The sequence below is a fragment of the Hemitrygon akajei genome, unplaced genomic scaffold (genome assembly GCF_048418815.1).
Source record: "Hemitrygon akajei unplaced genomic scaffold, sHemAka1.3 Scf000045, whole genome shotgun sequence".
In the NCBI taxonomy this organism is placed as follows: Eukaryota; Metazoa; Chordata; class Chondrichthyes; order Myliobatiformes; family Dasyatidae; genus Hemitrygon; species Hemitrygon akajei.
Window position 1 is genome coordinate 2624070 of NW_027331931.1, and position 21041 is coordinate 2645110.

Below are 21041 nucleotides of genomic sequence, written 5' to 3' on the forward strand. Positions count from 1 at the left end.
CTTCCCTCGCTTCCAACAGTCGCCTGGTGTACACCTTTTCCGGTCGCGGTGACTTATCCAACTTGATGCTTTCCAAAAGCTCCACCACATATTTCTTAATATCTACGTTCTCAAGCTTTTCAGTCCACTGCAAGTCATCCCTACAATTGCCCAGATCTTTTTCCGTCATGAATACTGAAGCAAATAGTTCATTAAATATCTCCGCTATTTCCTCCGGTTCAATACGCTCTTTTCCATTGTCACACTTGATTCGTCCTATTCTGTCACGTCTTATCTCTTGCTCTTCACATACTTGCAGAATGCTTTAGGGTTTTCCTTAATCCTGTCCGCCAAGGCCTTCTCATGGCCCCTTCTAGCTCTCCTGATTTCATTCTTAAGCTCCTTCCTGCTAGCCTTATAATCTTCCAGATTCATATCACTACCTCGTTTTTGAACCTTTTGTAAGCTCTTCTTTTCTTCTTGACTAGATTTACAACAGCCTTTGTACATCACAGATCTTGTCCCCTACCATCCTTTCCATGTCTCATCGGAACATACCTTCTCAGAAGCCCACGCAAATATCCCCTGAACATTTTCTACATTTCTTCGGTACATTTCCCTGAACATCTGTTTCCAATTCATGCTTACAAGTTCCAACCTGATAGCCCCATAGTTCCCCTTACTCCAATTAAAGGTTTCCCTAACTTACCTGACCCATACCTCTTTAAAGGTGTGGTAAAAGAGACAAAATTGTGATCACTATCTCCAAAATGCTCTCCCACTGAGAGACCTGACACCTGACCAGGTTCATTTCCCAATAGCAGATCAAGTACAACCTCTCCTCTTGTAGGCTTATCTACATATTGTGTCAGAAAACCTTCCTGAACACACCTAACAAACTCCACTCCATCTAAACCCCTCACTCTAGGGAGATACCAATCAATATTTGGGAAATTAAAATCTCACACCTCAACAACCCTGTTATTAAAACTCCTTTCTAGAATCTGTCTCTCTATCTGCTCCTCGATGTCCCTGTTACTGTTGGGTGGTCTATACAAAACACCCAGTAGTGTTATTGACCCCTTCCTGTTCCTAACTTCCACCCAGAGATGCCGTAGTGTCCTCCTTTTCTGTAGCCATGACACTATCTCTGATCAACAGTGCCACGTCCCCACCTCTTTTGCCTCCCTCCCTGTCCTTTCTGAAACAATTAAATCCTGGCACTCGAAGTAACCATTCCTGCCCCTGCACCATCCTAGTCTCTGTAATGGCCACCACATCATATCTCCGAGAACTGATCCACGATCTAAGCTCATCCATTTTATTCATCATACCCCTTGCATTAAAATAGACACATCTCAAACCATCGGACTGAGTGCCTCCTTCTCTATCACCCGCGTATCCTCCCTTTCACACTGTCTCCAAATTCTCTCTATTTGTGAGCCAACCTCCCTCTCCTCCATCACATCAATTTGGTTCCCTCCCCCCAGCAATTCTTGTTTAAACTCTCCCCAGTAGCCTTAGCAAACCTTCCTGTCAGGATATTGGTCCCCCGGGAATTCAAGTGCAACCCGTCATTTTTGTACAGGTCACACCTGCTCCAAAAGAGGTCCTAATGATCCAGAGATCTGAATCCCTGCCTCCTGCTCCAATCCCTCAGCCACGCATTCATCCTCCACCTCATCCTAATCTTATTCTCACTGTCACGTGGCGCAGGCAGTAATTCCAAGATCACTACCTCTGAGGTCCTGCTTCTCAACTTCCTTCCTAACTCCCTGTAGTCTACTTTCAGGACCTCTTCCCTTTTCCTACCTATGTCACTGGTACCAATATGTACCATGACCTCTGGCTGTTCTCCCTCCCACTGCAGGATATCTTGGAAGTGATCAGAAACATCCCAGACCCTGGCACCTATGAGGCAAACTACCATCCGAGTTTCCTTCCTGCCACCACAGAATCATCTGCCTGACCCCCTGACTATAGTCCCCTATCTCTGCTGCCTTCCTCTTCCTTTCCCTGCCCTCCTGAGCCACAGGGCCAGACTCTGTGCCAGAGGCATTGACACTGATGCTCCCCAACCCATAGGCCACCCCCCTCCGGCAGTACTCGAACAGGAGTATTTATTGTAAAGGGGTACAGCCACAGGGGTACTCTCTAGTACCTGCTTCTTGCCCTTCCTTGTCCTCACTGTGACCCACTTCTTCAGTCTCCCGTGGCCCCGGTGTGACCACCTGCCTGTAACTCCTCTCTATCACCTCCTCACTCTCCCTGACCAGACGAAGGTCATCGAGCTGCATCTCCAGTTCCCTAACTCGGTCCCTAAGGAGCTGCAGCTCGACACACCGGGTGCAGATGTTGCCGTCTGGGAGGCTGGGAGTCTCCAGGATCTCCCACATCTGACACCGAGCACAGAAAACCAGCCTCACACACATACTCTCTGTCTGTATTGTAAACAGATAACCTACCTCGCCTCGACCCTTTATCGCCGAAGCCCCGTTGATCCAAAGCCTTCCTACTCCCATCTCCCGCTCCTCTGACACTCGCTCTGTAAATCTGTCTTCCTTTTAAACTCTTCTCACTCTTCTCACTGGCCGACTTGCGCAGTCGTGCTGAGGAAAATAATCAGTAATTGTGTTACTGAGAAACACTGGGGATTTGTACCGTCTCCTGTCTCCCTGTGTCCTTCACCCTCACTCTCTCTCATCTCCAGGCTGATCAATGTCGGTCTCACAGATTCTGGTGAAGAGGATCTCGTCTCCGCTCTCAGTACAAACCCATCACTGACAGAGCTGAACCTGAGTGGTAATAAACTGGGAGATTCAGGAGTGAAACTGGTGTCTGCGGCTCTGAGGAACCCGGAGTGTAAAATACAGAAACTGTGGTAAGTACCAGACTGTGGGAGATTGTGTTTACAGTCACTGGGTGTCTGACACTGAACATTAATGTGATCAGTAATTGTGTTACTGATAAACACTGGGGATTTGTACCGTCTCCTGTCTCTCTGTGTCCTTCACCCTCACTCTCTCTCATCTCCAGGCTGGACAATGTCGGTCTCACAGATTCTGGTGCCGAGGATCTCGCCTCCGCTCTCAGTACAAACCCATCACTGACGGATCTGAACCTGAGTGGTAATAAACTGGGGGATTCAGGAGTGAAACTGGTGTCTGCGGCTCTGAGGAACCCGGAGTGTAAAATACAGAAACTGTGGTAAGTACCAGACTGTGGGAGATTGTGTTTACAGTCACTGGGTGTCTGACACTGAACATTAATGTGATCAGTAATTGTGTTACTGATAAACACTGGGGATTTGTACCGTCTCCTGTCTCTCTGTGTCCTTCACCCTCACTGTCTCTCATCTCCAGGCTGGAGAATGTCGGTCTCACAGATTCTGGTGCCGAGGATCTCGTCTCCGCTCTCAATACAAACCCATCACTGACGGATCTGAACCTGAGATTAAACTCGCTGACAGACCGATCTGTCCCCGGTCTCCGCCGCCTCATACTGACCCACCCGAGTCTGGGGTGGATCGGGTGAGTGTTTGTGTTAATGTTCAATGTGATAAAATATCAGCGGATCTGCGGGTTTTCTGGTGATATTTGTCTGTGAGTGTTGTTGAAACATTAACCCCGGTCCCCTGTTACTGACACTGTTGTGTGATCTGTTTATTTCATCTGTTTCAGGCTGGTGGGGAATCGGTTCAGTTGGACCGGGTGGAAGGAACTGAGATCTCTGCAGGAATTCAAACCCGAACTGAGAGTGGATCTGTGAACATCTGAATGTGTGAACATCCCCGCCCGCGGGATGGGGACATTTGGCCGACTCCCCGCCCTCCCCTTTAACTCCCGCCCTTACCTTTAATGGCCGCGCGCCGGGGCTGATTCCCAACGGTTTTAACGGAACCGGCTCGGGCCTCGCGCTGTGTGTCGCTCAGAGCGGTCCCGCAGTGACGTGTTTCCGCCTGTTGTCCGGCGGGGCAGGTTCCGCCGGATGTGCGTGTTCGAGACTCCCCACGTGACACCCCGGAGAATTACCCGGACAGGAAGAGCCCGGGGGTCCGGGGCTCAGTCTGGGACACCGGTGTCCCGGGGTGGGATTATCCCGGGAGAGAATCCTTTTGCTCCCTTTGCTGAGGACGGTGCATTCGGCAGCCTGGCCGATATAATGATGTTAAATGGTCAAATCCCTCGGCAGTGACCCTGGATCTGCAGCGATCTCGGTCACCGCCCTGCATTGTGTGATTTGATAATCATCGGTTCCCCGATGCAGAGTGACGGTGAGAAACGGGACTGATTATTCAACCAGTCACTTGTTGTCGCCAGTCAGTTGAATCGGAGGCAACTTATTTATCCCTGCACGTTGGCAGCTCACACATTGTTTAATTTACATTTGTCATGATGAAATCAATAAACCGCTGTAACTTCCTGTCCTGGTGCCGGACTCGAGTTTTATTTGAGGTTTCTGCTGCCCCCCGCACCCTGTGCACTGCAACAGTGGGTCGGAGCTCCTCACACTGACACAGTAGCGTCTCAGATCCAGGCTGAGGGAGGTCGGACTGGCAGAATCTGGGTGCCCGGGATCTCATCTCCACCGAACTCCCATTCTGGCTATCTGCCCACCGATTGAAAATGGTGAATAGGGAGGGAACGACAGAAGGATTTAGAATGGTCACTAGGGAGGGAGTGAAAGGTTGACTGAAAATGGTCTCCGGGGAGAAAGTGATGGGCTGAGTGACAATGGGCGCCAGGGAGGGGCCGATGGGCCGAATTAAGATGGCCGCGGTCACCTTGTTTCTCATCGCGGGCAGGGAGGGAGTGATACACTGACAAGAGAGTGGGAGTGACAGGCAGATTTAAAATGACCGACAGGGTGGGGATTGTGCACTGACTGAAAATTATCACGGGGTGTGGGGAGTTACCTGCTGATTAAAATAGGATTCTGCATTAAAGCCAGAATATAAAATTATTACCAGGGGCAGAGTTTTGGGCCGAGATAACATTGTCACCAGGGAGGGAGGGAGGGATGCACTGACAAATCCGAGGGAGTGGCGGCCCGACCTGAAATAGTCCCTGATTCCTTTGTTACAATGGCCGGCAGGGAGAGAGTGATGGACAGAATTCAAATGGTTCACAGGGAGGGAGAGATGCACCGGGAAAAAATGGCCGAAATGGAGAGAGTGGCACATTGAGAAGAGAGAGGGGGTAATGGGTCGATGTACAATGATCTAATGGAAGAGAGTGACGCTCTGACATAAAATAGCCGTTGTTTCGCTTAAAATGTCCGACGGGGCAGTTTAGGGTTCGTGATACCTTGTTTAAAGTAAGCGCCAGGAAGGGAGGGGGTGAGACTCCGATTGAGACTCCATCGTTTATTCTGTTGAGACAAAGGGAGAGGTGTATTGACTGAAGGAGACCCCGATCGGCCGGGTTGAAACGGGACCAAGGAGGGAGAGATGTGGTGACTGAAGGAGACCCCGTTCGGCCGGGTTGAAACGGGACCAAGGAGGGAGTGATGTGGTGATTGAAGGAGACCCCGATCGGCCGGGTTGAAACGGGTCCAAGGAGGGAGAGATGTGGTGACTGAAGGAGATCCCGTTCGGCCGGGTTGAAACGGGACCAAGGAGGGAGAGATGTGGTGACTGAAGGAGAGCCCGTTCGGCCGGGTTGAAACGGGACCAAGGAGGGAGAGATGTGGTGACTGAAGGAGACCCCGCTCGGCCGGGTTGAAACGGGACCAAGGAGGGAGAGATGTGGTGACTGAAGGAGACCCCGCTCGGCCGGGTTGAAACGGGACCAAGGAGGGAGAGATGTGGTGACGGAAAGAGACCCCGCTCGGCCGGGTTGAAACGGGACCAAGGAGGGAGCGACGCCTCGGTTAAAGTGAGCGGCAGAGAAGGAGTGAACGACACGTTGACTTCAAATGGCCGACGCTTCACTTGAAATGGCCGCTGGGGAGGGAGTGGCGGCTTTGTTAGAAGTGAGCACAAGAGAGGGAGGGACGCGCTGATTTAAAATGGGCGAATCCTTGGTTAATGTGGCCGCCAGGGATGGAGTGAGACACTGACTTACAGTGGCCACTGTCACACACAAAATCTATGGCGAGGGAACATGCGGTGCCCATGGATACAATCCCGCGATCGAATGTGTTATTGATTGTAATAACAGTATTTTAATTTGTGTTTTATATCGTCTACCATATTGTATATATGTTTTAATTCTAATGATTCTGTCATTGGATAAACTAATGTATATATCTCAGATATTCACACATACACATATACATGTGGGTTTTGGGGAGCAGGGTGAGGGGTTTGGGAGGAAGAGGAGTGACGGGACGAGGAGTGGACTGATGAGACGGTGAGCGTGGCGAAGTCACTGACTCAATAGGGGACGGAAAGGGGAGGGGTGAAAGTTCCTGTCACAAGCTGGTGGCCGACATGGAGAAGACAACGACGGGGTGAGGAGGAGTGAAACGACGGGAAGGGAGCGGGAGTGATGGGACGGGGAGGGAGGGGAAGTGATGCGACGTGGAGGGAGGGGATGTAATGGGACGGGGAGGGAGAGGATGTAATGGGACGGGATGGAGTGGTCTGATTGGACAGGTTGTGGAGGAACAGGATGGGGAGTGTGGGGGGAGTGACTTTTTCAATAGTGGAGGATGAATGGGTGGTGATATTTCCTTCGCAAATAAGACCAGCTGCAGGAAAGGGGGTATGCTTGGAGGAAAGGTGGAGCGGGGGCTTCGGGGTCGCGGTCAAGGCTGATGGGACGGAGAGTTGAGTGTCGCAACAGAGGGAGAGGGGAGCGACTCACTCAACGACGGAGGGACGGGAACCTGAGGGGGAGCGAAATTTCCCATCAGAAAATGTTCACCACCCAGGATGTGGTGGATGGCGGGAGAAAGGGCAAGGGGCCAGAGAGGGGAAAGAGTGTCAGGAGTGACGGGGTGAGTATGGGAGTGACTCACTGGGTAACAGAGAGAGAGAGAGAGGACGATGAGGAGAGGCGAAGATTGGCATCGCAAAATGGCAGCCAACCAGCATAAGATGCAGAGCATCGAGGTGGCAGGGAGAGGAAAGGGAGGGGGAGGAGGGAAGGGGTTTGCGAGTGAGGGGATAGGAAAGGGTTTGACAAGATGGTGAGTGTGAGGAAATGACACACTTCGTGGTGGGGGAGATGGGAGGGAGGATCTCACACTGTCACAGAATGGCTGCCGGCAGAATGTTAAATGGAGAATCGGGAGAGTGAGGAGGGACGGAAAGGAGAGGAGGGATGAGGAGATGAGATTGAATAAACAGGGAGGGAAGTGAGTGAAAGGTGAGGAAAAGGGTGTGCCCCATTCTATGATGCTGGGAGAGCGGTTGCCAATGGTAACCATCACAAAATGGCCGCCAGACAGGGTGAGATGGGCGGTGATAGAGGGGAGAGCGAGGGGACAGAGATCGGAGTGTTTCACGAGTGACGGGAGCCGAGGGTGGGAGAGGGCGACTCGTAACAAGGGAGCTGGAACTGAGGCTTTCCCACGGGGAGGAATGTGACTGGTACCGTTACCCTCCATCCCCCTCCGTCTCCAAAATCCCGCCCTGATATTTCTTTCGGGCTGAGCGTAGAGTAGGGGGACGTGTCGTCACTGGGGCCCGTCAAAGGCAGGAGTGGGCGCCGGCTTGCCGGAGAAGATGGAGGCGAGGTCTGGCGGTGCGCACTGGGTGGTGTGGACCACCACCATTTTCTGCGGGGGAGGGAGAAGGAGGGGTCAGATTGAGGAGGGGAAGGGGAGAAAGGTGAGGAGATGAGTCCCAACACCCACACGCTCAGCCTCTCTCTCCCTCAGTCACTTCCCTCCCTCCGGGTCCCGTCTTCTCTCTCCATCTCTTCTTCCAACCCTATCCTCCTCTCTCCACCCCTCCCCACCCTTTTATTCATTTTCTGCCCCATCTCTCTGAACTGTCTATTCCATCAGCAATAACAGGAACGATTCTCTAATTCCTAATAAAGTATGAAATTATAAGTATTATCTCGGATAACTTCCCCCGAGGAAAAGACAGTGATGTGCGAGTTTGCATTTGAACAATCGTTGTCAGACGAAAAATACAGATGTTGGCAATAAATTATTCCATTTTAGGGTAGCTGGCAATCAGATGTGCGGTACCGAACAGACGGATATCAGATGAAATTCTTTACCGCTCGTGAATGGCGAATCATTGGATTCCGATAGCAGTGAATCTGAGGTTAACAGTAACTCAACCTTACCCGTGATGGGTAGACGAGGGCGATTAAGTTGGGGGTTCCTGACTGCGAATCATAATGTTTATGTCATTCCGTTCTCTTTCTCCAGTGAATTTAGTGGCGATTGTGATCCTGTCCCGGGGAAAGTGCGGCCTCTCCTTCTGCACCACTCGCTACCTGGTGGCCATGGCAGCGGCGGATCTACTGGCCATTATCACTGAGGCAACACGAGTGAATCTGCAGATGCTGGAAATAAATAAAAACTCAAAATGCTGGCAGAACTCAGCAGGCCAGACAGCATCTATGGGAGGAAGCATCCTGATGAAGGGTTTCGGCCCGAAACGTCGTCACTTCCTCCTCCATAGCATTCTGCTAGCATTTTGTGTTTTTAATTATCACTGAGGTCGTTTTATATCAACTCAATTATCATTATTTTCCCGTTTGTTTCCTGAACGTCACCTCTGTGTGCACTATTCTCCGTGTCCTGTCCCGCATTGCCGTGAACTGTTCCGTCTGGTTCACAGTCACTTTCACCTTCGATCGGTTTGTTGCCATTTGCTGTCAGAAACTGAAAAGGAGAACGACGGCCGTTGTTCTAGCGCCATCTAGCGGTCTGTTCTGTCTGAAAAACGGCCCACTCTACTTCACTTACAGAGAGATCATTCACAATGGACCATGGTTCCGTTATCCGAAGCCAAGTTACTTCACTGAACCGGCGTGGGTGGCGTATGACTGGTTTGATATCGTTTTAACTCCGTTCCTCCCATTCGGCGTAATTCTGCTGCTCAACGCTCTGACAATCAGGCACATTTTAGTGGCCAGTCGGGTCCGTAGGGGGCTAAGGGGTCAGAGCAAGGGGGGAAACAGCAGTGACCCGGAGATGGAGAGCCGGAAGAGGTCTGTGGATTTACTCCTCACCCTCTCCGGCAGCTTCATCCTCCTGTGGATGACGAAAGTTGCAGAATTTATCTCCAACTATCATCACCGGGATAGGAACACAGGGGAATGACTCGGAAATTATTTCCGCCTGTGCCGGATATTTGCTAAGGAATTTCAGCTGCTGCACGAACATATTCATTTACGACGCCACTCAGTCCAGATTCCGAGAGCAGATGAAAAGCGCGGTGAAATATCCGTTCATTTCAGTACTCCGGTTCATTAACAGAGCAACCCCCTAACGAAGCACAAACCTGCTCACAGTCAGACTCGTGACGCTGTATATCCATCTCCCATCGAGTTCTCATTCCCCAGGTCAATGTGTCGGGTGAATGACGTCATCCTGCAATCTCCGGGTATGAGCAGTAATGTCACCCCTCCTCCCCTTTTCCTCCCTCTCTATCCCTTTTAAAGCACTGAAATCCAGGAATATTGAGAATCCATTCCTGCACTGGTGCCAGCCAAGTCTCCGTAATGGCCCCTACATCATAATTCCATGAATGTATCCAAGCTCTCAGTTCATCACCTTTGTTCCTGATGCTTTTTGCATTGAAGTACACACACTTTACCCCTTCTACCTTACTACCTTTACACCCTTTATTCTGCTTCTCTTTCCTCAAAGCCTCTCTATATGGTAGATCTGGCTTTACTCCATGCACTTCTTTCACTGCTCTATCGCTCCGGGTCCCATCCCCCTTACAAATTAGTTTAGAGACTGAGGGAGGAGCAGTGCCTCCAATCGCCTTTATACAGGGGTATGTGGGAGGAGCCACAGGAGCAGTCAGCAGAGGGGCGTGTCCAGACAGGTATACATAGTTTACCGCAGGCACTGACTTACAATGGCCACTGTCACACACAGAATCTATGGCGAAGGAACATGCGGTGCCCATGGATACAATCCCGGGATCGAGTGTGTTATTGATTGTAATAACAGTATTTTAATTTGTGTTTTATATCGTCTTTGCGTATTTTATATATGTTTTAATTCTAATGATGTTGTGATTGAATAAACTAATGTATATATCTCAGATATTCACACATGCACATATACATGTGGGTTTTGGGGAGGAGGGTGAGGGGTTTGGGAGGAAGAGGAGTGATGGGACGAGGAGTGGACTGATGAGACGGTGAGCGTGGCGAAGTCACTGACTCAATAGGGGACGGAAAGGGGAGGGGTGGAAGTTCCTGTCACAAACTGGTGGCCGACATGGAGAAGATAAAGACGGGGTGAGGAGGAGTGAAACAACGGGAAGGGAGCGGGAGTGATGGGACGGGGAGGGAGGGGGAGGGAGGGGAAGTGATGGGATGGGAAGGGAGGGGGTGTAATGGGACGGGAGGGAGTGGTCTGATTGGGCAGGGAGGGGAGGAACAGAATGGATAGGGTGGGAGTGTGACGTTTTCAATAGTGGAGGAACGATGGGTGGCGACATTTCCTTCGCAAGTAAGACGAGCTGCAAGAAAGGTGTGGACGAGGGAAAGGGGGGAGCAAGAAGTCGCGACGCGGTCAGGGCTGATGGGCCGGAGAGTGGAATGTCTCAACGGAGGGAGAGGGGAGCGACTGACTCAACGACGGGGGGCGGGGGGGGGGGAAGCGAAATTTCCCATCAGAAAATGTTCACCACCCAGGATGTGGTGGATGGCGGGAGAAAGGGCGAGGGGTCAGAGAGGGTCAGAAGTGATTGGGTGAATAGGGGAGGGACTCGCTGGGTAACAGAGAGACGGAAGGCGATGAGGGGAAGCGAAAATTGGTATCGCAAAATGGCCGCCAACCAGCATAAGGTGCCGAGCATCGAGGTGGTGAGGGGAGGGAAGGGGTTTGCGAATAATGGGAGAGGAGGTAGGGTGAAAAGATGATGAGTGTGAAGAAGTGACACTTCGTGGTGGAGGAAGTGGGAGGGAGGGTCACGCCCTGTCACAAAATGGCTGTCGGCAGAAGGTTAAATGGAGAGATGTGAGAGCGAACGCTGAGGGGAAGGAGAGGAGGGATGAGGAGTTGAGATTGGATAAACAGGGAGGGAAGTGAGTGGAAGGTGAGGAAAACGGTGTGACTATTTCTACGATGCTGGGAGAGCGGTTGTCAATGGTAACCATCAGAAAATGGCCGCCAGCCAGGGTGAGATGGGCGGTGATGGAAGGGAGGGCGAGGGAACAGAGAGCGGAAATTTTCAGGAGTGACGGGATGGCGAGGATGGGAAAGGGTGACTCGTAAACCGGGAGCTGTAACTGGGGGGTCACCAGGGGAGGAATGTAGCTAGGGGTAGAGATTGGCACCCTTACCCCCTCCCCGTCTACAAAATCCCGCCTGAGGGACCACACCCCTTGCCGTCCTCTCCCACCGTCCGCACTCCTAACGGGACTCCCTGTCCCCATCACTCTCTCTCTCTCATCTGCGATTTCTCTCCCTCTCCTACTGGTCTATCTCCCGTCTTGAACTCACCCTCTCCCTCACTGGCCTTTCTCCTCGTCTCACTCTCTTCTCTCCACAATCGTTCTCTCTCCAACAGTCTCTCTCAAAGTTAAAACCAAATTTATCATGAAAGTAGATTTATGTCACCATATACAGCTCCGACATTATTTTTTCTTGCATGCAAACCCAGAAAACCGACATAAAATAATAACCATAATAGAATCAATGAAATATATCTGCTGATGGTAATTAGACAGGGTTTTCTTCCTCCAGGGTCCTTCTCAACTGCCCCCTTACCCCCGTCTGTCTGCCTCAGACCCTCTCTCTCCCTCTCCAGACTCTCCTCACCCCGTCTGTCTGTCTCAGACTCTCTCTCCCTCTCCAGACTCTCCTCACCCCGTCTGTCTGTCTCAGACTCTCTCTCTCCCTCTCCAGACTCTCCTCACCCCGTCTGTCTGTCTCAGACTCTCAGACCCACTCCAGACTCTCTACCCCAGAGCTCTTTCTCTCCCGTCTCTTTCTCTGTCTCTCTCTCTCTGTCTGTCTCTCTGTCTTTCTGTCTCTGTCTCTCTCTTCCTTTCTCTCTCTCTCTTTCTCTGTCTCTCTCTCTATCTCTGTCTCTCTCTGTCTATCTCTCTTTCTGTCTCTGTCTCTCTCTCATTCTCTCTCCCTTTCTCTCTCTATGTGTCTCACTCACTCTCTCTGATTCGCTCTCACTCTCTTTCTGTCTCTCTCTCTGTCTGTCTGTCTCTCTTATTTCTCTCTCTCTTATTTCTCTCTCTCTCATTCCCTCTCTGTTCTCTCTCCCGTTCTCTCTCTGTCTCTCTTTCTGATTCTCTCTCTCACTCTTTCTGTCTCTGTCTCTCTGTCTGTCTCTCATTCTCTCTCTCTTTCTCTCTCACTGTCTCATTCACATCTCTGTCTCTCTCTCATTCTCTCTTTCGCTCTCTCTCTCTCTCTCATTCTCTTCCTCTCTCTTTCTCTCTCCTCTCTCTCTGTCTCACTCTCTGTCTCTTTTTTTCTCCCCCGATCCCAGACATACAGACAAATACGGGAGAGAGACAGAAAAAAAACAGAAAACAAACCCGAGAGGGAAAGTGTAAGTCGGAGGGAGCAATGAGTAAGACCGAGAAAGGGAGAGAGAGAGAGAGAGAGAGAGAGAGAGAGAGAGAGAGAGAGAGAGAGAGAGAGAGAGAGAGGGGGGGGGCGAGAGAGAGAAAGACAGAGAGAGACCGAGCAGAGAGTGAGATTAAAGAAAGTGTGATAGTTAAAGAGAGAGAGGGAGAGACACAGTGAATGTCAGGATCAGTGTCAATCGGAGACGGGATGTGATCAGAACAGCGACGCGTGGAAGGCTCCATTCAGAGTTGCGGAAAGTTGCACCGAAGCTCGGAGACAGGAGGAACTGGCGAACGGGGCGAGAATGAGGAACCTCAGACCCTTTCCCTTGTGATGCTCTGGTTACTCTCCCGCACCAAAATCTCTCCTCTGTCCACACGCCTCAACTCCTCCATCTCCCCCCCCCCCCCCACCATCCTCCCCACCCGTCACCATCCTCACACAGCAGTATGTCAGTAAATCTCCAGAATTACTAACCACCATTAGAATAGTCGGGAAGTTCTGAGCAATTGAGAAATGAGTGTGCCCGTACCCCTAGTTTTATCAGCTTGACACGAGAAAAACAAAATAATACATATTATTTTCTGAACCGCAGCAAGCAGGCAGCGGAGTAAGTCGCCGTTTTTTCGGGAAAGAGTTCAGATTATTTTTCAAACTACTTGGGATAAAAGAGGCACAACTGCGCAGGCGCGTGACCTCAGAGCGCGGAAGATTTAAAAAGAACACCGCCATATCCAGCGGGCAGCGGAGTGAACGGGTACAGAGTGATAGGGCTTCGGCTCAACGGGCTTAGGCGGAAACGGGAAGAGGCTTCCTGCGACCGTTGAGTCTTACAGTTAAGTGGTAGGTTACAGGTTTATTTATTTAGAGCTAACGGTAGGATTAGAGGTATGCATTTAGGATTAGTGTTGTGCCTGGAGTGCCAAATGTGGGGACCTTGGGAGACTCCCAGCCTCCCCCAGGAATACATCTGCTCCAGATGCAATGAGATGAAGCTCCTTAGGGATCGTGTGAGGGATCTGGAGCAACAACTTGATGACCTTCAGTTAATTACAGAAAGTGAGGAGGTGATCGATAGCACCTATGGAGAGATCGTGGACTGCACCTCTGTGACAGTCCCTCTCAGGAATCGATATATAGTTTTAGGTACTGTTGGAGAGGTTGACCTGACAGAGGAAGACCACAACGAACGGTACTCTGGCCCTCTGCCCAGTGCCGTGATCAAGAGAGCAAGGAGAAATGCCGTAGTTATAGGGGATTCCATCCTAAGAGGAACAGACAAGAGATTCTGCGAGCTGGTCGAGGATACCCGAATGGTGTGTTGCCTCCCTGGTGCCAGGGTACGGGATGTCTCGGATCGGGTCCAGAGTATTCAGAGAAGAGAGGGCGAGCAACCAGAAGTACATGTTGGTATCAATAACATTAACAGGAAGATTACTGGGAGTTAGGAAGAAAATTGAAATGCCAGACCTCCAGAGTAATAATCTCAGGATTACTGCCTGAGCCACGTGCCGATGATGGTAAGAATAGCAGAATTAAGCAGAAGAATGTGTGGCTAAGTAACTGGTGCAGGGGGCAGGGCTTCAAATTCTTGGATCACTGGGATCTATTTTGGGGAAGGCATGACTTATACAGAAACAATGGGTTACACCTGAACTCAAAGGGTACTAATATCCTGGCGGGATTGTTCAATATTGCTGTTAGGGAGGGTTTAAACTAAGTTGGCAAGGGGAAGGAAACCAGGGTGTTAGGGTCGAGGAAGAGGAAAATAGAAATAAGTCAAGGATACTGTGCAGCAAAGATGGCAAGAAGGACAGGCAGTGAATAGACAGAATAATTTGCTGTGCAATAGAAGTATAGCAAAATCAGTAACAGATACTGATCTAAGTGTACTATACTTAAATGCCCGCAGCATTAGAAATAAAGTGGATGACCTTGATGTACAACTACAGGTTAAAAGATATTACAGAGTGGCCATCACTGAGTCATGACTGAATGATGGATGTGATTGGGAGTTGAATGTTCAAGGATACACAGTGTATAGGAAAGATAGGAAGGTAGGTAAAGGGGGTGGCGTGGCCCTGATGGTAAGCAACGATATCAAATCACTAGAAAGAAGGGACATAGGATCAGCAGAGGTAGGATCCTTATGGGTCGAGTTATTAAATGACAAGGGTAAAAAGACACTAATAGCAGTTATATACAGGCCTCCAAACAGCAGCCGGGATATGGACTACAAGTTACAGCTGGAAATAGAAACAGCGTGCCAGAAAGAAAATGTCAAGATAATTATGGGGGATTTTAATATGGAAGTGGATTGGGAAAGTCAGGAAGATACTGGATCTCAGGAGAGGGAGTTTGTAGAATGCCTACGGGATGGCTTTCTGGAGCAGCTTGTCCATAAGCCCACCAGGTATCAGCTGTTTTGGATTGGGTGCTGTGTAATGAGACTGAGGTGATTAGGGAGCTAGAGGTAATGGAAGTAGTGATCATAATATGATCGAGTTCAGTTTCAAATCTGAAAAGGAGAAGCTGGTATCAGGTGTATCGATATTTCAGTGGACAAAGGAAATTACAGTGGTATGAGAGAGGAACTGGCCCAAGCTGATTGGAAAAGTAAGCTAAATGGAGGGACGGTAGAGCAGAATTGAACGAAATTCCTACAAGAAATAAGGAGAGTGCAGGAAAAATATATTCCAAGAAAAAATAAAATCATAAAAGGAAAAACGACACAAACGTGGCTAACGAGAGAAGTTCAGGCTAAAATAAAAGCAAAAGTACAAGGAAGCAAAAATTAGAGGGAAAACTGAAGATTGGACGAATTTTAAAAAATTACAGAAGGAAACTAAGAAAGTCATTAAGAAAGAAAAGATGAATTATGAAAGGAAATTGGCAATTAACATAAAAAAGAACACTAAGAGTTTTTTTAAAAAAAATATGAAGAGTAAAAGAGTGACACAGGTAGATATAGGACCTATCGAAAAGGATGCTGGAGAAATTATAATGGGTAACAAAGAGATGGCAGAGGAACTAAATGAGAATTTTGCATCAGTCTTCACTGTGGAAGACATTAGCAACATACCTGATAGCCAGAGGTCTCAGGGAATAGAACTAGGTACAGTCAAGATTACCAGAGAGAAAGTGCTTGAGAAGGTAAATAGACTAAGGATAGATGAGTCTCCCAGACCGGATGAAGTGCATCCTCGGATTCTGAAGGAGTGGGGAGATTGTGGAGGCATTGGAAATAATCTTCCAGGAATCAGTAGACTCTGGCACGGTCCCGGAGGACTGGAAGGTCGCAAATGTAGTTCCGTTGTTTAAGAAAGGGGGGGAGGCAGCAAACAGAAAATTCCAGACCTAGTAGTCTGACATCGGTAGTTGGAAAGTTATTGGAGTCGATCCTCAAGGACGAGGTTATGAAATACCTTGAGGTGCATGACAAAATAGGCCCAAGCCAACGTGGTTTCATGAAGGGAAAATCCTGCCTCACCAACCTATTGGAATTTTTTGAGGTAATCTCAAATAAGATTAACAAGGGAGAGGCTGTGGATGTTGTGTATTTGGATTTTAAAAAGGCCTTTGATAAGGTGCCGCATAAGAGGCTGCTTAATAAGATGAGGGTCCATGGAATTACAGGAAGGATATTGGAATGGGTGAAGCATTGGCTGATCGGCAGAAAGAAAAGAGTGGGAATACAGGGATCCTATTCTGATTGGTTGCCGGTTACCAGTGGTGTTCCACAGGGGTCGGTGTTGGGGCCTCTTATCTTTACACTGTAGATCGATGATTTAGATTATGGATTAAATGGTTTTGTGGCTAACTTTGCGGATGACACCAAGATAGGTGGAGGAGCAGGAAGCGTTGAGGAAACAGAAAGGTTGCAGAGAGACTTGGTCAGTTTAGGAGAGTGGGCAAAAAAAAATAGCAGATGAGATACAATGTCAAGAAATGTACGGTTGTACGGGGATAAAATTCAAAAATCTGAAGTATAAAGGGTCTTGGGAGTCTTAGTGCAGGATACCGTAAAGGTTAACCATCAGGGTGGATCGGCAGTAAAGAAAGCGAATGCTATGTTGACATTCATTTCAAAAGGAATAGTGTATAAGAGTAAGGAGGTGTTAATGAGGCTCTGTGGGGCACTGGTGAAACCCCATTTGGAAAACAGTGTGCAGTTTTGGGCCCACTATCTTAGAAAGGATCTGCTGATGTTGGAGAGAGTTCAGAGAAGATTCACTAGGATGACTCCTGGAATGCAGGGACTAACATATGAGGAGCGTTTGCCGGCTCTTGGATTGTATTCATTAGAGTATAGAAGAATGAGAGGGGATCTCATAGAAACATTTTGAATGTTGAAAGGGTTGGACGGAGCAGATGTGGAAAGGCTGTTTCCCTTGGTGGGTGAGTCCAGGACAAAAGGTCACAGTCTTAGAATTAGAGGGTACCCGTTTAAAACAGAGATGAGGAGAACGTTTTTTAGCCAGAGGGTCGTGGATTTATGGAATTCGTTGCCACATACAGCTGTGGAGGCCAAATCATTGAGAGTGGTTAAGGAGGAGATTGATAGGTATCTAATTAGTCAGGGTATCAAGGGATATGGGGAAAAGCCGGAAATTGGAACTAGATGGGAGAATAGTTTAGCTCATGGTAGAGTGGTGGAGCAGACTCGATGGGCCGAATTGCCTACTTCTACTCCTTTGTCTTGTGATCCTGTGAGGAGCTGGATGACCCCTGGATCATTCTGGAGACTGGCAGTTTATAGATAGTAGCTTCCGGGAGGTAGTTACACCTAAGGATCAGGGCACAGGTAACTGGGTTACCGTAAGGCGAGGGAAGGGGAAAGGGCAGGTAGTGCAGGGTTCCCCTGTGGCCATTCCCCTCCAAAACAGATATACTGATTTGGATACTGTTGGGGGGGGGGGGGGGATGGCTTACCTGGGACAAGCTGCGGCAGCCGGATCTCTGGCACTGAGTCCGGTTCTGCAGTGCAGAAGGGAGGGAGGAAGAAGAAGAGCGCGGTAGTGATAGGGGACACCGTAGTCAGGGGTGCATACAGGAGGTTCTGTATTCGTGACAGAGACTCCGGGATGGTTTGTTGCCTCCCGGGTGCCAGGGTCAGGGATGTCTCTGATCGCGTGCACCGCATTCTGAAGGGGGAGGGTGATCAGACAGATTTTGTGGTACACATCGGTACCAGTGACACAGGTAGAAAGAGTCAGGAGGTCCTGAAGAGTGAGTACAGAGAGCTTGGTAGGAAGTTAAAAAACAGGACCTCAAGGGTAGTAATCTCCGGATTGCTTCCTGTGCTACGTGCCAGTGAGGGTAAGAGTAGCATGCTGTGGCAGATGAAAACGTGGCTGAAAAACTGGTGTAGGGGGCAGGGTTTCAGATTTCTAGATCATTGGGACCTCTTCTGGGGCAGGTGGGACCTGTACAAAAGAGACGGGTTACACCTGAACTACAAGGGGACCAATATGCTTGCAGGGAGGTTTGCTAGTGTTATTGGGGAGGGTTTAAACTGGATTTGCAGGGGGATGGGAACCAGAGTACCAGAGTAGATAGTGGAACGGAGGTAAATATACACGATATTAGTAGTTCATGCAAAGTTTCAAAAAGTAAGGTTGTGTGTGGTGGTATTAATCTTCTGGTGGTGGTATCAATCTTCTGAGGTGCGTATATTTCAATGCGAGGAGTATTGTGGGAAAGGCAGACGAGCTGAGGGCCTGGATTGACACGTGGAATTATGACATCATAGCCATTACTGAAACTGGGCTACAGGAGGGGCAGGACTGGCAGCTCAATGTTCCAGGGTTCCAATGTTTCAGACGTGGTAGAGGCAGAGGGATGAATTGTGGGGGGGTGGCTTTGCTAGTCAGGGAAAATATTACAGCAGTGCTACGGCAGGACAGATTAGAGGGCTTGTCTACAGAGGCCATATGGGTGGAGCGGAGAAACAGAAAAGGTATGACCACTTTAATAGGGTTGTATTACAGACCACCCAATATCAGCGAGAATTGGAGGAGCAAATCTGCAGAGAGATAACAGACAACTGCAGGAGACAGAAAGTTGTGATTGTAGGGGAATTTAATTTTCCACACATTGATTGGGATTCCCATACTGTTAAAGGTCTAGATGGGTTAGAGTTTGTGAAATGTGTTCAGGAAAGTTTTCTAAATCAATATATAGATGTACCAACTAGGAAGAATGCAATATGAGATCTCCTATTAGGAAACGAGTTAGGACAGGTGACGGAAGTGTGTGTAGGGGAACACTTTGGTTCCAGTGATCATAACGTCATTAGTTTCAACTTGATCATGGATAAAGATAGATATCTGGTCCTCGGGTTGAAGTTCTAAACTGGAAAAAGGCCAAATTTGAAGAAATGAATAAGGATCTGAAATGCGTAGATTGGGACAGGTTGTTCTCTGGCAAGGTTGTGACTGGTAAACGGGAGGCCTTCAAAGGAGAAATTTTGAGAGCGCAGAGTCTGTATGTTCCTGTCAGGGTTAAAGGCAAAATGAATAAGAATAAGGAACCTTGGTTCTCGAGGGATATTGGAACTCTGATAAAGAAGAGAGAGATGTATAACATGTATAGGCAACAGGGAGGAAATAAGATGCTAGAGGAGTATAAAAAGAATAAGAAAATACTTAAAAAAGACATCAGGAGGGCTAAAAGAAGACATGAGGTTGCTTTGGCAGTCAGGGTGAAGGATAATCCGATGAGCTTCTGCAGGTATGTTAAGAGCAAAAGGATAGTAAGGGATAAAATTGGTCCTCTTGAAGATCAGAGTGGTCGGCTATGTATGGAACCAAAAGAAATGGGAGAGATATTAAATGGGTTTTTTGCATCTGTATTTACTAAGGAAACTGGAATGGAGTCTATGGAAACAAGGCAAACAAGTAGGGAGGTCATGGAACTTAAACAGATTAAAGAGGAAGAGGCGCTTGCTGTCTTGAGGCAAATCAGAGTAGATAAATCCCCAGGACCTGACAGGGTATTCCCTCGGACCTTGAGGGATACTAGTGTTGAAATTGCAGGGGCCCTGGCAGAAATATTTTAAATTTTGATATCCACGGATCAAGTGCCGGAGGATTGGAGGACAGCTCATGTAGTTCCATTGTTTAAAAGTGGGTCAAAAAGTAAGCCGGGAGATTATAGGCCCGTAAGTTTGACATTGGTAGTAGGTAAATTATTGGAAGGAAAACTAAGAGATAGGATTTACAGGTATTTTGATAGACAGAGACTTATTAGAAAAAGTTAGTATGGATTTGTGCGTGGTAGGTCATGTTTAACAAATCCATTGGTTTCTAGAGAAAGTTACCAGGAAAGTGGATGAAGGGAAGGCAGTGGATGTTGTCTACATTGACTTCAGTAAGGCTTTTGACAAGGTCCCTCATGTGAGGTTAGTTAGGAAGATTCAGTCGCTAGGTATACATGGAGAGGTAGTAAATTGGATTAGACATTGACTCAATGGAAGAAACCAGAGATTGGTAGTGGAGGATTGCTACTCTGAGTGGAGGCCTATGACTAGTGGTGTACCACAGGGATCAGTGCTGGGTCCATTGTTATTTGTCAGCTATATCAATGATCTGGATGATAATGTGGTAAATTGGATCAGCAAATCTACTGATGATTCAAAGATCGGGGGTGTAGTGGACAGTGAGGAAGGTTTTCAAAGCTTCCAGAGGGATTTGGACCAGTTGGAGGAATAGGCTGAAAATGGTAGATGGCTTTTAATGCGGACAACTGTCAGGTATTGCACTTCGGAAGGTCAAACCAAGATAGAACATACAAGGTAAATGGTAGGACACTGAGGAGTGCAGTCGAACAGAGGGATCTAGAAGTACAGATACAGAATTCCCTAAAAGTGGCGTCACAAGTAGATAGGGTCGTAAAGAGAGCTTTTGGTACATTGGACTTTATAAATCAAAGTATTGAGTATAAGAGTGGGAATGTAACGGTGAGGTTGTATACGACATTGGTGAGACCGAATTTGGAGTATTGTGTGCAGTTCTGGTCACCTAATTACAGGAAGGATATTAATAAGGTTGAAAGAGTGCAGAGAAGGTTTACGAGGATGTTGCGGGGATTTGAGAAACTGAGTTACAGAGAAAAATTAAATAGGTTATGACTATATTCCCGGAGCGTCGGAGAATGAGGGGTGATTTGATAGAGGTGTATAAAATTATGATGGGTATAGATAGAGTGAATGCAAGCAGGCTTTTTCCACTGAGGCTCGGGGAGAAAAAAAAAACAGAGGTCATGGGTTAAGAGTGAAGGGGGAAAGTTTAAAGCGAACATTGGGGGGTTGCTTCTTCTCGCAGAGAGTGGTGGGAGTGTGGAATGAGCTGCCAGATGAAGTGGTGAATGCGGGCTCA

General features: G+C 48.5%; 1 protein-coding gene across 1 annotated transcript in view; it reads left to right on the forward strand.

Annotated features, from left to right (window-relative positions):
• LOC140720581 (NACHT, LRR and PYD domains-containing protein 3-like) overlaps window positions 1-3747 on the forward strand; it is a 43497-nt gene extending 39750 nt beyond the window's left edge. The window contains exons 7-10 of the mRNA XM_073035415.1: window positions 2690-2860; window positions 3016-3186; window positions 3342-3509; window positions 3660-3747. Of these exons, the coding sequence (XP_072891516.1) occupies window positions 2690-2860; window positions 3016-3186; window positions 3342-3509; window positions 3660-3747 (598 nt within the window). The remainder of the gene's footprint in view (window positions 1-2689; window positions 2861-3015; window positions 3187-3341; window positions 3510-3659) is intronic.
• The last annotated feature ends 17294 nt before the right edge of the window (window positions 3748-21041 follow it).